Below are 17,856 nucleotides of genomic sequence, written 5' to 3' on the forward strand. Positions count from 1 at the left end.
GGTATTTAGGATATTTAAAGCACGGTTTTATTTTAAAATTTTGTATTAAGGTTAAATCACTCACCCTCAGGTGGGTCCATGTGTGTGCCAGTGTATGTGTGTGTGTGTGTGTGTGCGGTCGCTGCATCAGCCTTCTATTTATCCCTGGTGAAATTATTAAGGGGTCAGACCTTCTGTTTCCCTGCAGGAGTTTTGTTTGGCAGACAAAAATCACTCAAGGAAGGAATGTACCTCTCCTGAGTTTTGTTTTAATTCATTAGGTGAATGTGAGATGTATCCACGTCAGTAAGTGTGTTTTTTTTTAGGCTTCATATTTTTTATTCTAAGGATTATACACTCTGCATTTTTTTTCTTGTCACCCAAATATTTCCTCAATTTATAAAATGTTGGAAAATGTTTAAATATTCCCAAAACAAAGCGAAGCATCTAGGAAAGCTAGGCTAATGTATTTAAAATAACTTTTATCCAACTACCAGTTTAATAGCATCGTTATTCACTTTTCCATTTACACAAGTCAAAAGCTGAAAATCATCTCAATAAGGAAGCTGGAACTAGTGAACATTTTTTGTTTTTGTTACAAAAACACCAGAAAAAAAGAATAATATTTGAAACGGGAGCGAACACAATCCAGACAGAAAACATTTCTGGCTAATTCTGATGTTGATGGTTGACCAGTTTTGCCTTCCTTAAAATGCCTCATTTGAATTTCTTTATGAGGTTGCCATTTAAATGATTTGATTGGATGGTTTCATATCTGACTGTGACAAAAAACAAGATTAATGAATGAAATTAATGAAAGCAAAGGGAATGATTTTATTTTGTAACGTGTTAAAAGTATTTTTGTTGTTGTATATATTGTGACAAATGGCCGTACCTTATGCATTAAAAACTTCAAGGTAAACTCCCGCACAATGTCCTGTCTGACTTTATGTGCAACCATTCAACCTGTCAACCATTTATGTGCAACGTTTGGGTGCTATAGACCTTCATCAGGCAAACTGTCCCAATGCAAAAAAACATAATAATGTCTCTGAACTTTCTTGTGTTCCTTGAAACAAGTAGGCATAACATTTTTTTGGTTCAGTCTCACACACACACACACACACACACACACACACACACACACACACACACACACACACACACACACACACACACACACACACACACACACACACACACACACTGTTTAAACGATATCTTCCTGGAAAACTGATAATCAAACAAATAATTTCCATAAGGATGTGAACATACATCTACTGAAAGTCCTGAAATAGTTAATTGGACTTAAAACATTTGTTACAGATAATTTGGGTTGAAATCAAAGTGACGCTCGTGGGTGTACGATACGTTGGTGGGGGGTCACAGTGTCTGTCAGCCAGTCTGGGAGAGGTCTCTGAACATGAAGCCATTTGGTGAAACCACATGGATAAATCAATGGGACCAGCCCCTTAAACCTCCAGCATCTCACAGTCAGAGTGTGTGTGTGTGTGTGTGTGTGTGTGTGTGTGTGTGTGTGAGTGTGAGTGTGTGTGTGTGTTTACCACCCACTTCTGAACAGCCCCCGCCCCTCCTTTCTGTCTCTGCTTCGTCACTGGTCTCCATCCAGCCTTCTCTTACCTCCCTCGGAGATCCTGACCAGGGCTTCTTCATAACGAACTAACCTAATGTTTGTCCTTCTTAGCCTGAAGCAGTCTCCCACTGTAAGAAGCGGTTAACAGGTTATGCTAGCCCGACCATGTCTAATGTGCTTAAATGGCCCTTGACAACCACAGCGACCTGTTAATGACTGGAGCGTCCTGTGGTCGTGGTCCCTGAGAACTGGTCAGTTTATGGTCCCCCATTAATGTCTGGTTCTGGGCTACATTCTGCACCACGAACTAACAAGAGGAGTCCACACCATGAGTGGTGGCTGTGATGACTGTGGGCTGCATCTGGTAGGGTCTCATGATTAAAGACTGCAAATTAGGGATCATTTAATTTCTCCACATTGTTTTTTTCCTCTTTGATCGAGTGCAGAACAATTAAACGGAGTGCGTGAGGGACAACTTTTGTTTACTGCATATATTTACAACATAAGCACAGCTGAAACTTCTTCTCACTGTCATGAGCTACTTCTTCTAGTGGGAATTTGCTGGGTTTGAATTTCATCATGAGGGCATTCACTGCTCTGCCTCTGTTTCAGCATTCAGGGTTAATACAGTTAAGTTTTGACATTTTTAATGGCTCATGCTTGCACAACCTGCGTTACGATTCAATTAACGCCCCCTCACACAGGCGCTTTATGAACTAATGCCATAAAAAAAAACTGTCATTGTGACAAACCACGTCAAATAAGAGAACGTTTTTTTCTATACACTTTAATTTAAGTGTTTGAGCATTCAACACGATTCTCCCTGTGTTGCTGCTGATGTTGCGGATCATGCTGCAGCCCAGGGAGGGTCATCAGCGGTCAGCGGCTCATCTCAGCGGCAGCTATTTGCCAACCAGCTTTCACATCCTCCTTCAGTTTGTCCTTGCTGTGGCACCACAAGGAAGCTCCTTTCTGTTCATGTGATTTTTTGTTTTTTTTACCAACTGCTGGGCCCAGAGCCAAACAATCCATGTTGTAATCTGAGAGATTTCCTGTTAAATAAATGTCTGAGGAGTCACTTTTGTTTACTGAATTTGATAACATAGCGGGGATTTAGCCTATGGCCGACTGAAGGGGCAATTGCGTTTGCCAAATGCTGAAGCAGGTGATGATGAGTTGTCACTCAAAATGTTAAGCTCCATCATTATTCCAGCAGTGGAAAGCAGGACTTTTCTTTAGTCTGTTAACTATAGTTTAGGTTTATGATTTGTCTTCAGCAAAAAAATGCAGTATTCAAATTTCAAAGGTGTCCAAGTGAGTTCACTGAGATGCATCAGGCATTTGTAAGAAGAAAGAAGAAGAAGACATCCTTTAATTATCCCATGAGGGGAAATTCACGTTTACACTCGGTTGTAGGGACATGCTACACACACCCATACGCTGAAATACACACACATGCACTAAGGGAGTGATGGGGCTGCACATGAACGAGCACGCTAGCAGCTGGGGATTCAGTGCCTTGCTCAACCTCAGGAAGTGAACTGGCACCTCTTCAGGTACCAGCTCATTTTCCAGACTTAGTCTACACCAAGACTTGAAACTGTGACCCTCCGGTCCCCAAGCCAAGTTCCTACATACTGAGCTACTGCTGCCCCCAAAGTAGCTGTTCCTATTAAAAATGCTAGGGGTAAAAAAATAAAAATAAATTCTGACAGGATTCAAATCATTGGCCAGATCAGGTTTAAAAACCCTTCATGCCATGGAGAGAGACATCTGGTTGACGATTTGACTTCAGTTTAATTGAGTGACTATACCCTTAAACAGCTGTTTATTTTTTCTCACAGGCATATTCCATAAAACTGTGTGTGTGTCTCCTCTAAGTCTCTGTGGATGCACTCATACCCAGAAGTGGGGATCCCACTCGTTTTGGAGACCAAGCGTTGGTTTCTGCTGGTCGCCACAGGAATGCCAGAAATGTCGCCTCCATTGTAAATCCCATAGAGTCAGAGAGAGAAACTTAGTGCCTCTGCCATTGCTGATGTGTATTTTAGTGGCTGTAAGCATCGTCTGTATCGCACATATTTAAACATAGACCCAGTCAGAAGTTTTTGCAGTAATTCCAGCACACACAAGTATCCCCTTACCACTATTGTGTTTATAGAAAACAGAATGTGTGAGGTGGAACAAAGGTTTCTCTCAGAGATATTAAAAAAATGCTTCCTCAACTGTGTATTTGGTATTTTATTTCCTGAAATGAATCCTTCCTAGGTGAGGAAATGTGAATGTGTTCCCGAGTGTGTGTGTGTGTGTGTGTGTGTGTGTAACAGAATGAGATCGACAGCAGCTACCTGGATGTAGGTTGTGGGAAGGGCTGCAGATGACGGGTGAGTCACCTGGACAACATGAGATGACTGGGCTTTTGTGTAAGGTGAGAAGCAGTGACACAGTGTTAGACCGAGAGAGAACATGCACTCCGAGTCACGCAACGCTCTCAGTTGGCAGGCCGTCTGTGTGTGTTTGGTAAACACATTACCTGATATAGAGCTGGAAGGAATATAGTCTTACTTTGCCACACAAGCTTTCTGCTTGAGGAGTCTTTGAGCTTGAAGTATGTGTGTGTGTGTGGATGTGAGGACAGTGTGAACTCACTAAAGACTCAGTGGAGAGGATATGAGTCTGGGGAGTATCCAGTCTGACTGGGTCAGTGCTGGGAGTTTCTTGACTTCTGCCTCTGGGTCACAGAAGATTTTCCCATTTGTCTTTTGCTTTTATAAGAAAATATCCGGGGAGTGTTTTCCTACATTATTATGCAAATAAGACTGCGCCCATACTTTGTAATGCTTTGTATGCAGAGCCTAATCTTTGTCATCTGAAAGGCGTGCACTGCTCCCAGAGAAGACTTTGCTTTTGGCTGTTGCCTCACACGCCACTGTCCTGCCCTCCCACGTCCCATCCTGTCCTGCCTTGTCCCATGCGGCTCCGGAAGTTTCAGCCCCACCTCACTTTTGCCTGATCGCTTTGGCGCTACATTGCGTAATGCCAAAGTGCCCCTGTGCGTCACTGGGAGCACCCTTCCCACACACACATACGCACGAGTGTAAACACGGGAGAACAGGCAGAGTACACAGGGCCACTCTCTCCATGGACCTGCCTTTGTTTGCAGGGATCACACCTGTGTTCCTGGCTTGTTTGATCATCACTGTAATTTCACATCCATGTAGGTCTCTGCTTAGTGTGCTTTCTTACTAAATGCAAATGTGACATGACCTTTTTCCTTCCTGACTGGATCCGGTTCAGTTTAAAACTTGTTCAAATATTATGCTTACCGGCAATATTTACAACCTTAATGTAATATTGAGTCACTGTAGAATGACCCAACGGCCAACGGTTGTACGGTCATACAACAAACTTTGATAGGTTAATTAGTGCTGCAGGAATCCACAGATGAAGAAAATGTTCTGCAGGATCGAGCTGTGTTCACCTCCTGCCTTAGTATCATTCTGTTGTTATATTTAGCAATAGACCATTTGGATATCAGTATGAAAAATAACATATCTTCCAGTCTTACGTTATGATGATCACAAAGGAATTAGTTAGCGTTGGAAATACCTGCAGGAGGAGTCAAAGCAGCGGTCATGCCAGAATTTAAGCAAAAATTTAAGTTAATCTTTATTTTTTAGTATTTGTAATTTGAGTGTTATTGCATGGCCTTGCGGAACAGTCTTTACATTTCACTGCACATCTGTATGAGCATGTGACAAATAAAAATCTTGAATCTTGTGATCACAAACGATTTAAATATATCATCTCTGTTTGAAGGGAAATTAGTCATGTGCTCTCCTGTTGGTTTCATCTCTGGGTTAATGCAAATATTAGGTTAAGATAAAAAAAACTCTGTGGGTTATGTTTTCAAAGCTTATCCAAAATATGAGGCCGGCCCCCATGTGAACTGTGAACACACACCAGGTAACCTTTGTGTGCCATGCAGAACAAAAGGCTCCGCCCCCCTGAGTGTCCGTGCTGCAGCAGTAATTGTTGTAGTTCTTGTACCATGTTCTGTTCAGCAATTTGACTTTTACCCGAACAGAACATTAAATGACTCTTGAAATGACATGATTACTTTCATAAAAAAACAAGTAATTCAAGCTCTTTTGTCTGAAGCAATTTAGTGTGCTAATGTTTAAATAAATAGGCATGAAATTAGAGCAAGAGGGCTTGAAATGACCTACGCTGGAACTGCAGACTGCCAGAAGTGTGTTGAAACGGAGATTTCCCCTCTCAACGTGTTTATTTTGGTATTTCTGTGTATTTTATTTTTAATTTGAGTACGTGTGTGGCCTGCCGTTGGTGTTATTGAGATAACTTGTTTAAGGGTATGCCAAGTCAAAAACACAAAGCTGGCAGCTCAATAAACTTTCAACACACCCCAAATTCCAACCTGCACGTCCCTTTTTTTCTCCCCTTTTGATTTCTCTGTTTTCATCACTGGAAGGCTCATTGACATTGGTAAATAAACACGAGCCAGAAATGTAAACCAGAAAGCCTTATCAAAGACAGCGGGTCCTTAGGTATGCTAATGTCTCGCTCTCACAACAGGAGCAGTCAAACATTAATAAATTATGTCTGAAGTCAGCCCATACTTAAAACAGGCCTCTTCTCTTTACTGCAGCGTATTGCAGTGTGTGTGTGTGTGTGTGTGTGTCAGTTTGTTCATCCCTGTACTTTACCCTCTATAGCACTTGTAGGTGATCCCGTAGTGTTGAAGCAAAATTGAAAGCTATTTCATTTTAAGCAGGAAAAGAAAGATATTTTGAGGTAGATAGGATATTTTAATTGGGTGGAATATGGCCCTCGCACCCCTGTGCATGTCGGTACGTGTCGCGACTTCGGGGAGCGCTGCATTCACGGAGTGGGGCTAAGCAGTGGGCCGTGCAGATCTATTTGTCTAAAAGTTGTAGTACTGGCAAGTTAAAAAAGGTGACGCTATGAGGATCACATAATATTAATATGTAGAGCAGTTCAGGCTGGCACTGTCATGATGCCTGTGAAATTTTGAGCAAATCCACATTGTATATGAGAGACGTAGTAAAACTTCTGATCAGTAGGTACCTGTGGTTGTTTAAAAGAGGATTAGACTCACCTGATAAATATTTGAAGCCTGCTTTTCCCGGATTTTGTGTCGTGTCCTGATTTTAATATCATAATGGAGAATGGAGAGCAACAGTTTTCCAAAATTGTTTTCCAAAATGTCCTTGAAATTATTTTGAAACCTGTGAGATTTAGTTTTATTATCTTGGTAACATGTCAATCAGCATTTATATCTTGATAAATCAAGTTTCATTTAAAGACAAGCCAACATTTAAGTGCATGTTTCCTTAATTAAGAATCTTAATATTTAGCCTCAAGCAGCTGCATGGAATAAACAAGTGGACTAACCATATCATGTAGGTTGTTTAACAGCAGGAAGAAGCACCTTTTTTACATATCGCTCCCTTTAATCCTCGTTATCTGTTTTTCTCTGTTTCCTAATGGTTTATTAAACTCATACAGAAGTGAAACCTGAAGGGACTTTCACTCCTACAGGTTAAAGTTAAATGCAGAGGAAGACTTTCACTGATGTAGGAACCAAAGGAGTGACATATAACTGTCAACATCTCCATCAGTATTTGACTCACTGTGATCACTTTCTCTATACACTCAAAGCCAAGGGGTCTTCCCTTGACTCAAAAATTCTTCCAACAGGTGGACTCACTCCCACTCTTTTTTTTTTGCACTCCTCTCCCTTTGTCTCTTTCTCTTCCTTTTTCCTCTCTATCTCTTTCTGTTTCTCAGGGACCACACATAGCATCAGTGACCTTGGCGGCCTATGAATGTGGCTCTGTGGATTTCCCCGAGCCGCCCTATCCGGACCAAATAGTCTGTCCCCAGCAGGAAGTGCAGGCTCCAGGCTCTGATGCTGAGCGTGTGGGCGTGGAGGCAGCGGGGATGGACGGGCTGGTGGGGCCAGCAGCCATCCGAGATAGCATTTCTCTCTGGACCATCATCTCCAAAGTACAGCTGGAGGCGTGTATGTGGGTGAGTGCCTCTTAAACACAGGCTGTGTTCAACAGCACAAGTGCAGAAGTAACTTTAATAAACATTTCTCATGGCTCAATGACCTTGCAGCGTTGCAACAGATTGGAGTTCACATTTCAGGCTTTATGATATTGTTGTTGTAAACCTGATGTCCATAGATAGATCAGAAAATCTGTCCTGTCTTCATATTCATCAGAGAGGTGTATGAATTCATCCAACAGGTTTTAAAGAGGCTGAAAGAGACATGTCAAACATTTAAAGTGAAGAAGCCCCATAGTCCACTGAGCCATTAGTTTGGTGGCCAAAGTATATTTTTGGCAACCACAAAGCAAACTTGCATGAAAACAAACCAGATACAGCAATTTAGCACAAATACACAACCAGCCCTGAACTGTGGCAATTCCATTTTAGAAATTTTAAACACAAAATGAAGAAAATGTCTCACTATTTTAATTTTTTGATATCATAAAAAAATGTGAAAAGTATTATTTTTGTGATGAAAACATTTCTTTCAAGGTGTCAAATTTTACATTTCTTTGTCCCCCATTCCTTTGCTCTCTGCATTAAAAAATGTATAAAATGTGTTTTTTTGGTCATAAAAACATGAAGATAATTTTGTCTTTTCTGATCAGGGAGTGTTAGGGTGGAGGTCAGGTCGAAGCAGGAGCAAATTAATAGCACCAAAAAGATTAAAGACGTGAAGCAACTTAAAAAGCAACAGAACAATATTTTCAGTTAATTTTAGCTTGTCTGCCACTCCGACTCAGGTTTTTTTTTTTTTTGTAGTTGCAGGAGGAATTTTATTTAAATATATTATTAACCATCTCCAGACCCTTTGAAAGACCGTGGTCTCTGACTCTAACTTAAGAATCACTATCACATCGGGCTACCCCAACTTGCTCTCCTTTCCAGTAAAGGCTCAGAATAGGAATTCACAAATTTGCCTTCACAGTGTGGCTGCAAATGTATTTATTGAGAACTCATTTGCTTAGAACCCTAACCCTAACCTACTGTGAATTTTCCTCTTGCACTTTCAGTGGTTTCACTTCTAACAAGCCTTTTGGTTGCTGTGAAATATTAACTATTTTCAGGCTACCGTCTTTTGTGCGGCTCAGAATAACATTTTTAACACTTCAGAGTCTAAGTATATGAAATTAATTTTATTCAAGGCTTTGACAAAGAATAACCTACTATGGTGTCTAGTTCAACTTAGACAGGAGCTCTGGGGGTTTATCAATGACTCACATCTCTCTAAGTTACTATGAAACCACTGGTGATGACTTCTGCTACTGTCACACGCACATACAGGATACACAAGAAGAGATACTCTGCACCACGATGAACTAGAAGTTGCACACCATCATCTACTTCTTTGCAACTACATCAACATTTCTCAGTTTCCTTTTTTTTTATCGTGAGAAAGGCAGAACTGTCGAGCGTTTAGAAAAGAGAACTCGGTCACAGATACCTGATTGGTCTTTGTTATCTGTTTCCCTGTTCTGCACCATGTGGAACGGGGGGAAATACAGATCCTCGGTTAATTCTTCAGTACCAGGAACTTTACAGGAACCAGGCAGGCTTTCCAGAAGCTGTGCATGGCCTGGAGGCTTCCTCATTCTTTGTAATACATTAACTTAACACACATACTGTTCACACTTACAGCTGCAAAATTAGAAACATGCATAGAAACAAATGTAAAAAGACTTCTTTTGATTTTTGGATAATTATCGACCCTGCAAAAAAAACTAAAGCACACATCACATCTGCACTCCTGAAAATATCTAGACAATTTCAGGACGACTAGTCTGTGTATTCTCCTGACCTGGCTGTTCACATACAGCATGCACCTCACAGCGGGAGACTTTCCCTGTCAGACAGGAGGGGGGGCAGGTAGCGGACGAAGCAACAGAGTCCACTATACGAGGATATTATGAGAATATTTGCCTTTATATCAATGCTACGTGTTGTTCAACAGAATCACAATCTGATCTAAAGAGTGGAGAAGAACATACTGGAGAACAGAAAATATAATGCATGAGTTTAATCGTAGCGGTTGTGTGCAGACAGTATGTACTGACTGAAGTCACAGGATATAAAGGTCACCCTCCTCTCCTATTGGCTCGAGGTGAATCCTCCTGATTATATCCTGCTATGTTCTCACATCAGCGCTCTCAGACTTTCTGCAGAAAAAAAACTAGCGGGGCAGGCGGGAGAAACTCTGGGTGAAGTCCGAGTGAATAATTTGGCTGTTTGCGTTCACACATACACCTCACCCTTAAAATATCAGGAACTTTTCAGGTGTTTTCTGCAAGTGTGAAATGTGTCAACAAAGAGCTTCAAGTCCGGACAGTCACAGATGCTGACAGGCAGAGCACTGAGGCAAAGCACGAGGTGTATAAAATAAAAGGTTTTTGTATCATCATCATCATTATGATCATCATCATCATAAAGAGCGTGCTGCAAATAATAATTTGAATTATATTTAAATGAAATGTACTGAATTGAGAGAGGTAGAAAGTCAGACGGACAGATGGGCAGGCAACCAGACAGACAGATGGACAGAGAAGCACAACAAAGACCACAAAGCTGATAATAATTCACACTCCAGTAATATCAATGCTAACTCAAATGACACTACAAATATGACTAAAGTTGTGCTATAAACATGACTAATATTAGTAATATCTACTGAGCACACAATCTCAGGGATATACAAAGTTAATAACTGTGGGAACATGAATGCATACAGGTGAAGAGAGCGAAAGGGGACAGGGGACTAATTGCAGTCACAAGCTTTTGCAGCATAACAAGAGGCCTGTATAGTGTAACTAATGGTACCATGATACTGCGATCCGTATGATAACTTAATATCCTCATATAAGACACACCCCATCTTAATATATCTACATCCTGCTGTGTCAGCATGTTTGATTTACTGGTGACGTGTTATGGCTTTTTTGGCTTTTTTCTTCTTCTCTGAGCTGAAGCCAACGCCAGCAGCAGTTCCCCGCTTGGAGGTGTGACATAGTAGTCCTCGTCTGTGGGTGTGTGTGCCACCCAATCCCCTTGGATTCACCACCACCCAGTAAGCGCCACACCTCCCTGTAACCCCAGCCTGGCATGGCCTCAGCCTCGGCTTGTCAGCTATACAGTTGGAGACACCTGTTGTGCCCAGGATTACAAAGCGCCCACGCCAAGTGCCACCCCTCCCTCCTACTGCCATGACTCCCATCCTTTGGATACACTGATGATGAAGAGACATTGGACGCTCCCCTCCCCTCCCCTCCCCACCCCACCCCACCCCACTACCACTACCCCTTCTTCTCTTTCTCTTTCCACCTTTCTTTTTTTTTGTCTGTTTTGTTCCCTCTTGAAGCCTCTCCGTCCTCCACTGCAGCCCCCTTAAGTGCTACACTTCAAACGACACCACTGTGCAGGTGGACGTGTTTCACTGCCCCGTCGACAGATGCACGCACACAGACACATGCACACAGACACATGCACGCTTACAAACAGAGGCAGAGCTTGCTGAATGGAGCAGCTGCCAGGGAGATTAGGGCATGTCTCCATTATGAGAGAAAACTGGCAGATTTCATCAAAGGCTGCAGTGTTAACAAGAGAACAGGGTGTCCAGATTAAAGATGCAGTTGGCCAGCTTTTTTTGAGGTAGCGCCGCCTCCTGAGAATGATTGTTTGGGCTTGTTGTTGCTGCCATGGTTGCTAACTACCCACTAATCATCTTCTGGCTTTGCCATGCAGCTTCATACAAGTAATGTGGCTGTGATTAGTTAGTTATGTCGTTCTGTTGGAGAGATTGAAGCTTAGATTGTGTGTTCCAACTCAACAGCTGAATTTTACTCCCTCACTGTGCATCATAGGATGTCGGGGATTTGTTTAGGCTTGAAATCATCAGTAATTGTAACTTAGACTACAGCTACATCCTAAGCATCTTCCTTTCAACCCCCCTCGCAGCCCTCCTTTCCCCTCCTGCGCCTGGAAACATTAAAGTAATGAGCTGCGAGCAACTCCAAAAAACACAGCATTTCTTGGCGGCTGTTTTCATTGTGTTAATTAAGACTGTAACCCTCACCTCCTCACCCCTCACTCCCCCCGTCGTCCTCACGTTTTGGCGGTACGAACTTGGTGAACTGACCCAAGAGCTGAGGATTTATTTCCCTCAAATCACTTCCGCTTTCTCCCCGTTAAGCCCCTCTGCTTTATAGCGACAAGCTCCTTTTGGCTGTTAGATATCGATATCATGGTTCCTGCAGACCCCTGTGAGCTTGTTAGCACTTCTTAAATTTTCCAGAAACTCTGCATTCCACATGTCCGAGGTATGCTGCAGCAGAGCCATAAGTGGTGCAGCGCATTGATATGGTGTTTAGAGGTGATCTGGTTTTTCACCTTCCCATGACCTGTGTTTTTATGTGTCCATGAACGTTTAATAATCTGTGGGATTTTCGTTCTCATAAATCCTTTCCGTTTTATTCCTATTAAGCGCTCTGATCGCACAATCCCAGATGTCAAGCTGTGCAAGCTCCTTTGGGGCGTGGGTATTGATATTTTTTGACATGCTTGTTAAAATAATGAGACTAATATGGAGACAAAAAGAGCGGTTTTAAAACCCAACAACATCGTGCAAAATAATAAACATGGTATAGAGTGATTAGGACAGCTGAAGAGAGAGAAGAAATGTTGGGAGGAGAGAGAGGGTGACGACCTGCAGCAAAGAGCCGACGTTAGATTTGAACCCACGGTCGCTGCACCGTGGACTACAGCCTCCGTACATGGGACTCGGTACTTCTGTTGTTTTCCGGTCAGTGTTTAATTAATTAACAAACAATCTGCCCCTCTTTCAAAAGACCTGAATCAACAAAACACATTGTTACATTTTTTAAAGATAAAATAAAATCTCAAGGGCGACATCGTCTCTCTCAGCCCATGAGTACGTCCGCTGTAACAATAAACTTTTTACCATTCAAAGCAGATCACAAAATCATTAACGTGTCGAACAACCTGAAACAGAACAACAAAACAACTAATTAACACATTTCATCATATTTCCTCAACACACTGGCTTTAATCATTCTTCTAAATATCATGTTTGATGATGATGGAGGCTTTCTTCTTCACATTTCTTGGACTGGCAGCTTATTTGTATCTGAGTGTGAAACGTTTGAGTGAGTTTTGAGATGAGATTGACCGGCTTTATTTACTGAATGAAACATCTTTCCACATGTGGAACCCCAGAGAGTAAAATGTAACAAACTCCTTATGTGTGTTTCTGTGTGTGTGTGTGTGTGTGTGTGTGTGTGTGTGTGTGTGTGTGTGTGTGTGTGTGTGTGTGTGTGTTTGTGCAGGGTGCAGGTACAGCTATAGGAGAGCTTCCTCCGTACTTCATGGCTCGTGCGGCGCGTCTGTCCGGTGCCGACCCGGATGACGAGGACTACCAGAAGTTTGAGGAGATGCTGGATGAGACCAATGCTGCTCAGGTGACCCCCTGCGTCCACTCTCCATCTCCAACACCCTCTCTGTTATTTTAACAACTTCCTCGTCTCTCTTCCTTTCTCTCCCTCATACACACTCATCTTGTTAAACTATAACTCTAACTTTCTACCTCCTTCATTATGATCTAACCTCTTTGTTCTTTTGCACTTGCACGGTTGTTCTCCCTTTGACCATTTCCTTTTCAATCTCTTTGGTTTTGACAACGATTTATTATCTCGGTTGTTGATTTTTTTCCAAATCGATCTTCACAAACTCCCTGAAGTAAACTCTGTGCCAGACTGATCCTATTGTTCCTGTGTGTGTGTGTGTGTGTGTGTGTGTGTGTGTGTGTGTGTGTGTGTGTGTGTGTGTGTGTGTGTGTGTGTGTGTGTGTGTGTGTGTGTGTGTGTGTGTGTGTGTGTGTGTGTGTGTGTGTGACCAAGCCCCACCCCTGTGTCTCAACGGTACAGGGGGAATCAAGTGCTTTCACCACCATATGACTAATGTAACAGCAATGATGCACTCGAGTAAAATGTTCCCGCCATTTCCGCCTCCTTCTTCTTCTTCATTTTGAAATTTCCGCTCAGAAAATGTTCTCATATCAAACATCCCTCTAGATCTCTCAACAATGCAGAGCAGCTTAGTGTAAATATTTATTTTTCCGACCTCTGGCGATCATGAATGAAGCGGGAGGAATGAGGGGAAACTTGCGTGCGGTTTTGTAACGGCTTTCGTCAGACCCGTCTGTCCTGACACACTCTTCATCCTCAGGAATGCTTCTCTCCCTCCAACATGTGGGTCAAACAGTCAGACAGGTCAAGTGCAGTAACACAGCTGCATCCATAAATGGTTTTTCTGAGCTCTACTACAGACTCACTTACGCTTCCATTTGTAAATAAACTACAGCAAACCTTAGCAAACTGTGATCAAATACATTTTTGGAGGAGTGATACATACCGGTACATGTGCGTAGATTACGATGTGATTTCAGAGAGTATTGTCACATTTACAATTCAGGAGAAGGAAACTCTTGAGCTTCAGCCGCTCCTCAAATGGAGGTCGGGGCTCTCAGAGATGGACCTCAAATATGATTCAGAGGAATCCCTCTCTCAGACAGGATCCTCACTTGCTCTGAGTAAGCGTGTTTAGTGTTTTCAAAACTCTACCTGTACTGTTTGACTCTGAGGAAGATGCAGTGTGTCAAAACGTTACTCCTTTGCACCTAAATACATTTGACTTAAGTGATTTGTGTGTTCCAGAACTTTCTTTGGATCCTGTCTCTTGAACATCTAAGACCTGTTTACAAAATGTTTGTTACTTAAGATGAGTTTAAGTCCAACAGTAGTTTAGCTTTAAATCATTAAGCAGTGGTTCTGCTGTCTTTGTTAGAGCAGGATTTCAAACAGGAAAATTGTTTTAAAGTTACGAGATAGGTCATTTAATTGTTTAAGTAATAAGAGAAGAACAGCCATCAGGAGAAAGCTCTTACATTTGAACCTTTTATTCTTGGCTAGATGATTCCTTTGAATTTTTATCTACAAAAAATGTGGAGAGAACAAAAAATTGAAAAACAATCAAATTATTTTTGTTGAATCAGAAAAACTGATTTACCACCGTTTGAACGTCCCCTTGGTTTGTGTTAGAATAGACGAGTATTTAAATGTTGAATTCTTCAGATCATAGATTTAACTTCTGACACAGCCGTGTTTTTTTCCCCATCACAATTATTCATGTCATGAAAATAAATGTCAGGCTGTTGAATATACTTCAAAAATATTCATGACAAGTTTTATTTATTTGTCTGGAATATCAAAGATTGTATTTATTGTTTCTTTGTTTGTTTGTCTTCCTCCACAGCTTTACTGAAGCGTTTTATCTTGAAACATTTCAGTCTATGTGTTTCATACAACGTCGTTCGTATAAACATTAAAATAACAATAATAATAAATATATATGATATTTGATCCTAACACAGGCGTCCGGGTCGTTTCTCCTGGAGCGGAATAGTTTGTGTGCTTTTAAAAAAGAGTGGCAGTCTGAATCGATCTGATCCAAACCCAATAACACGTTGTTTTCATTCATGTCTGATTGACTTTTGACTTTTACAGAAGCTAACAGTTACTGAGTTCTTCCTCTCATCTCCCTGTAAAAATAATAACAACTTCTGTTGCACCTTTAAAAACAGACGTTTACAAAATGCTTTGACACACAAAGCAAAGTCAGGAACTCAGGAATAACAGAATGAAGCTCGAACAGAGAATAGACCAAGATCAGGGAACAGCTGCATTCACATGTGGTGGTAGAAATCCTCAGTTCCCTTCTTTCATTTGAGATAAAGCTTTGAACCTTGGCATTTAGTATTCCTGACCACAGCTCCATATCCGATCTCAAAGCAGGTATTTCGCTGCTGGCCGGGTCACATCAACTCTCTGAACCGTATAACGCCCCCAAGCAGCAGCAGCCGCAGCAGCAGGTGATCTGATGTCACAAAGACATACAGGTGTATTCTGTTAATGCTCATCCTGCATTTCTTCATCCGTTTTTCAAATTATTTTTTGCTAAGGAAACATCCTGCACACTACTTTGTTTCGCTCCATCTACTGTGTGTGCTCAGGTGTGGGACATTTAGTCTATTATTTTTTGATGAAAGCATGGTCGCCCCTCGAAACACTAAATAAGATTAGATAAGACTTTATTGATCCCCAGAGGGGAAATTCGGGCGTTGCAGCAGCACAAAGACAAGGAGCGAGTTGGAGGCACAAAATGAAATCGAAACAGAACAGATAAATCCAAATAAAATAAGAGTTATGTACAAGTGGAAGGAGTGAGTTGAACTGTACAGGACAATTAAGACAATTAAGAAATACAGACCTTTAGTTGTGTTTATTAGAATTTGTTTTCCTGAAATAAATAATTTCAATCATAATTCACTGCATCGCAACTGAGTCACCTCACACAAACCAAAGAGACATTTAAAGACGCTTGATACTGAACAAGATTTAAAGGAAGTCACAAAAAAATGTGGTGAGAAGAACCCGGCTGCTTAACAAAGAACCTGGCTGCTGCATCCACTGTAAGGTCCACTCACATCATGATGTTGTGGACAGCTGGATAGGTTGGCACCAACATCAGACCACATGTGTGTGAGTGGAGCTCTGACATCACTTACTGATAAAGTGCTGCTTCCCACCGTCCCAAACAGTCAGGAAAGAACTCAGAGACAGTGGACGAGCGAGACAATCGGGCGGCGTGGGGAAGACGGGATTTCGTCTAAATGATCGCCTCACCGTTGAAGAGCTCCTGTGTGACGCAGGAGGAGCATCGCCTTTGTTGCCTCGCATCCACGACACGAGTGCAGATTAGAAGTGACGCTGCAGCTGCTGCCTTCTTTCTCTCTCTCTCTCTCTGATATTGTTTCTTTTTCTGTCTCTCTCTTCCTCCACTCTTTTTATTTCTCACGCACAGTTCAACTCCTGCTGTGCAAGCTCTCTCGCTCTCTCTCTCTCTCGCTCTCTCTTCTTCTCTCTCTGATGATATGTGGCAGCTGTGTGTATGTATATAATGTGTGTTCGCGTGATTGGACAGCATCTGGAGGCAGGTTGCTTGCACCAGTGAGGACCTGCAACATACGGAAACATTTCTTCTCTCGCCAGGGCTTTCACCACCACTCGGATGTTCTCAGGGTTCCCTATGTTGCTTCAGGAGATTCCGCAGCACGTCATTGCTTTTTTCACTTTTCCACTTTTTACCTTTGAGGCACATTTGGAAGGTGGAGAAAGAAGAAGTCATCACTTCTGGATTTCTAATTGCTAATTGCTAATCAGTGGTTGTAGGCCAAAGTGGAGACAGACTCCGCTGAACTTGGACGTGGGGAACTTTTGGCGACATTTGATCATTGTGTATTTGATAGGAAGTGGTTAAGTTAGGATGTGACACCCCTCAGCACACACACACATGCTTAGATGTCTCCCACACACACCCTGTGGCAGCAGCTGGATTAAGATGCTGACTTCGTCCCCTGCGCTCTAGTCACAGAGAGGACTGTAGGTGCCAGCAGATTGACATAAACCCAGTGGTATTTCTCCAAATCAGCATGTGCCAACTTCCTGCCACAAGTGCACGTGATGCACAGCAGCAGCACGGCACTCTGGGTTTTTTTTCTCATTCATTCAACAGAGCTATTCAAGAATAATGAAGTCATGCTTTTTCTAACGGCTCCAGACGCTGATGTCATGAACATCAGCTTCTTTTTTTCCCCTCTTAAATCTTTAGCTCAGAGCGCTCGTGTGCAGGAGAGGAATCCTCGGACCGCCTCGGAGGATCCTTCCTTCAGGGATCCGCTTCACGACTGCTTGTAACCTGATAATGAAGTTATTTCCTGCCTTGTGTGTATTTTTTTTCATCCGGCACAGAAGGGGTTAACAGGCTGTGAATTCTTGATTGCCAACTCCCAGGATCGTATCTCCTGTAACTCAAATCAGGGCCATCTGCGCTGGGCGTATGCCTGCCTTTCCCCCCTGGCCTACTGCACTCAAAGGCTCTCTGTGGTTTGCCCGGCCCCGTCACGTGACTTCTCTGAAAGTGCCCCCTCCTTCCTCCTCCCTCTTTATTTCCAGTAAACTGTTTGAAAGGAGGGGGGTGAGTCAGAGTAAAACCAGCTTCCCTTTAACCACAGCTTGTTAAGAATTTGTCAACGTGGACTCAGGGGTGCATTTTATATA

At 42.3% G+C, this 17,856-nt stretch overlaps 1 protein-coding gene across 1 annotated transcript in view; it reads left to right on the plus strand.

The window, feature by feature from the left end:
• The window catches only part of LOC132988471 (vacuole membrane protein 1-like), a 74,016-nt gene that overhangs the window by 20,322 nt on the left and 35,838 nt on the right, over nucleotides 1–17,856 (plus strand). Inside the window, exons 6-7 of the mRNA XM_061055891.1 lie at nucleotides 7,406–7,648; nucleotides 13,009–13,140. Of these exons, the coding sequence (XP_060911874.1) occupies nucleotides 7,406–7,648; nucleotides 13,009–13,140 (375 nt within the window). The remainder of the gene's footprint in view (nucleotides 1–7,405; nucleotides 7,649–13,008; nucleotides 13,141–17,856) is intronic.

The sequence above is a fragment of the Labrus mixtus genome, chromosome 14 (assembly GCF_963584025.1).
Source record: "Labrus mixtus chromosome 14, fLabMix1.1, whole genome shotgun sequence".
Classification (NCBI taxonomy): domain Eukaryota; kingdom Metazoa; phylum Chordata; class Actinopteri; order Labriformes; family Labridae; genus Labrus; species Labrus mixtus.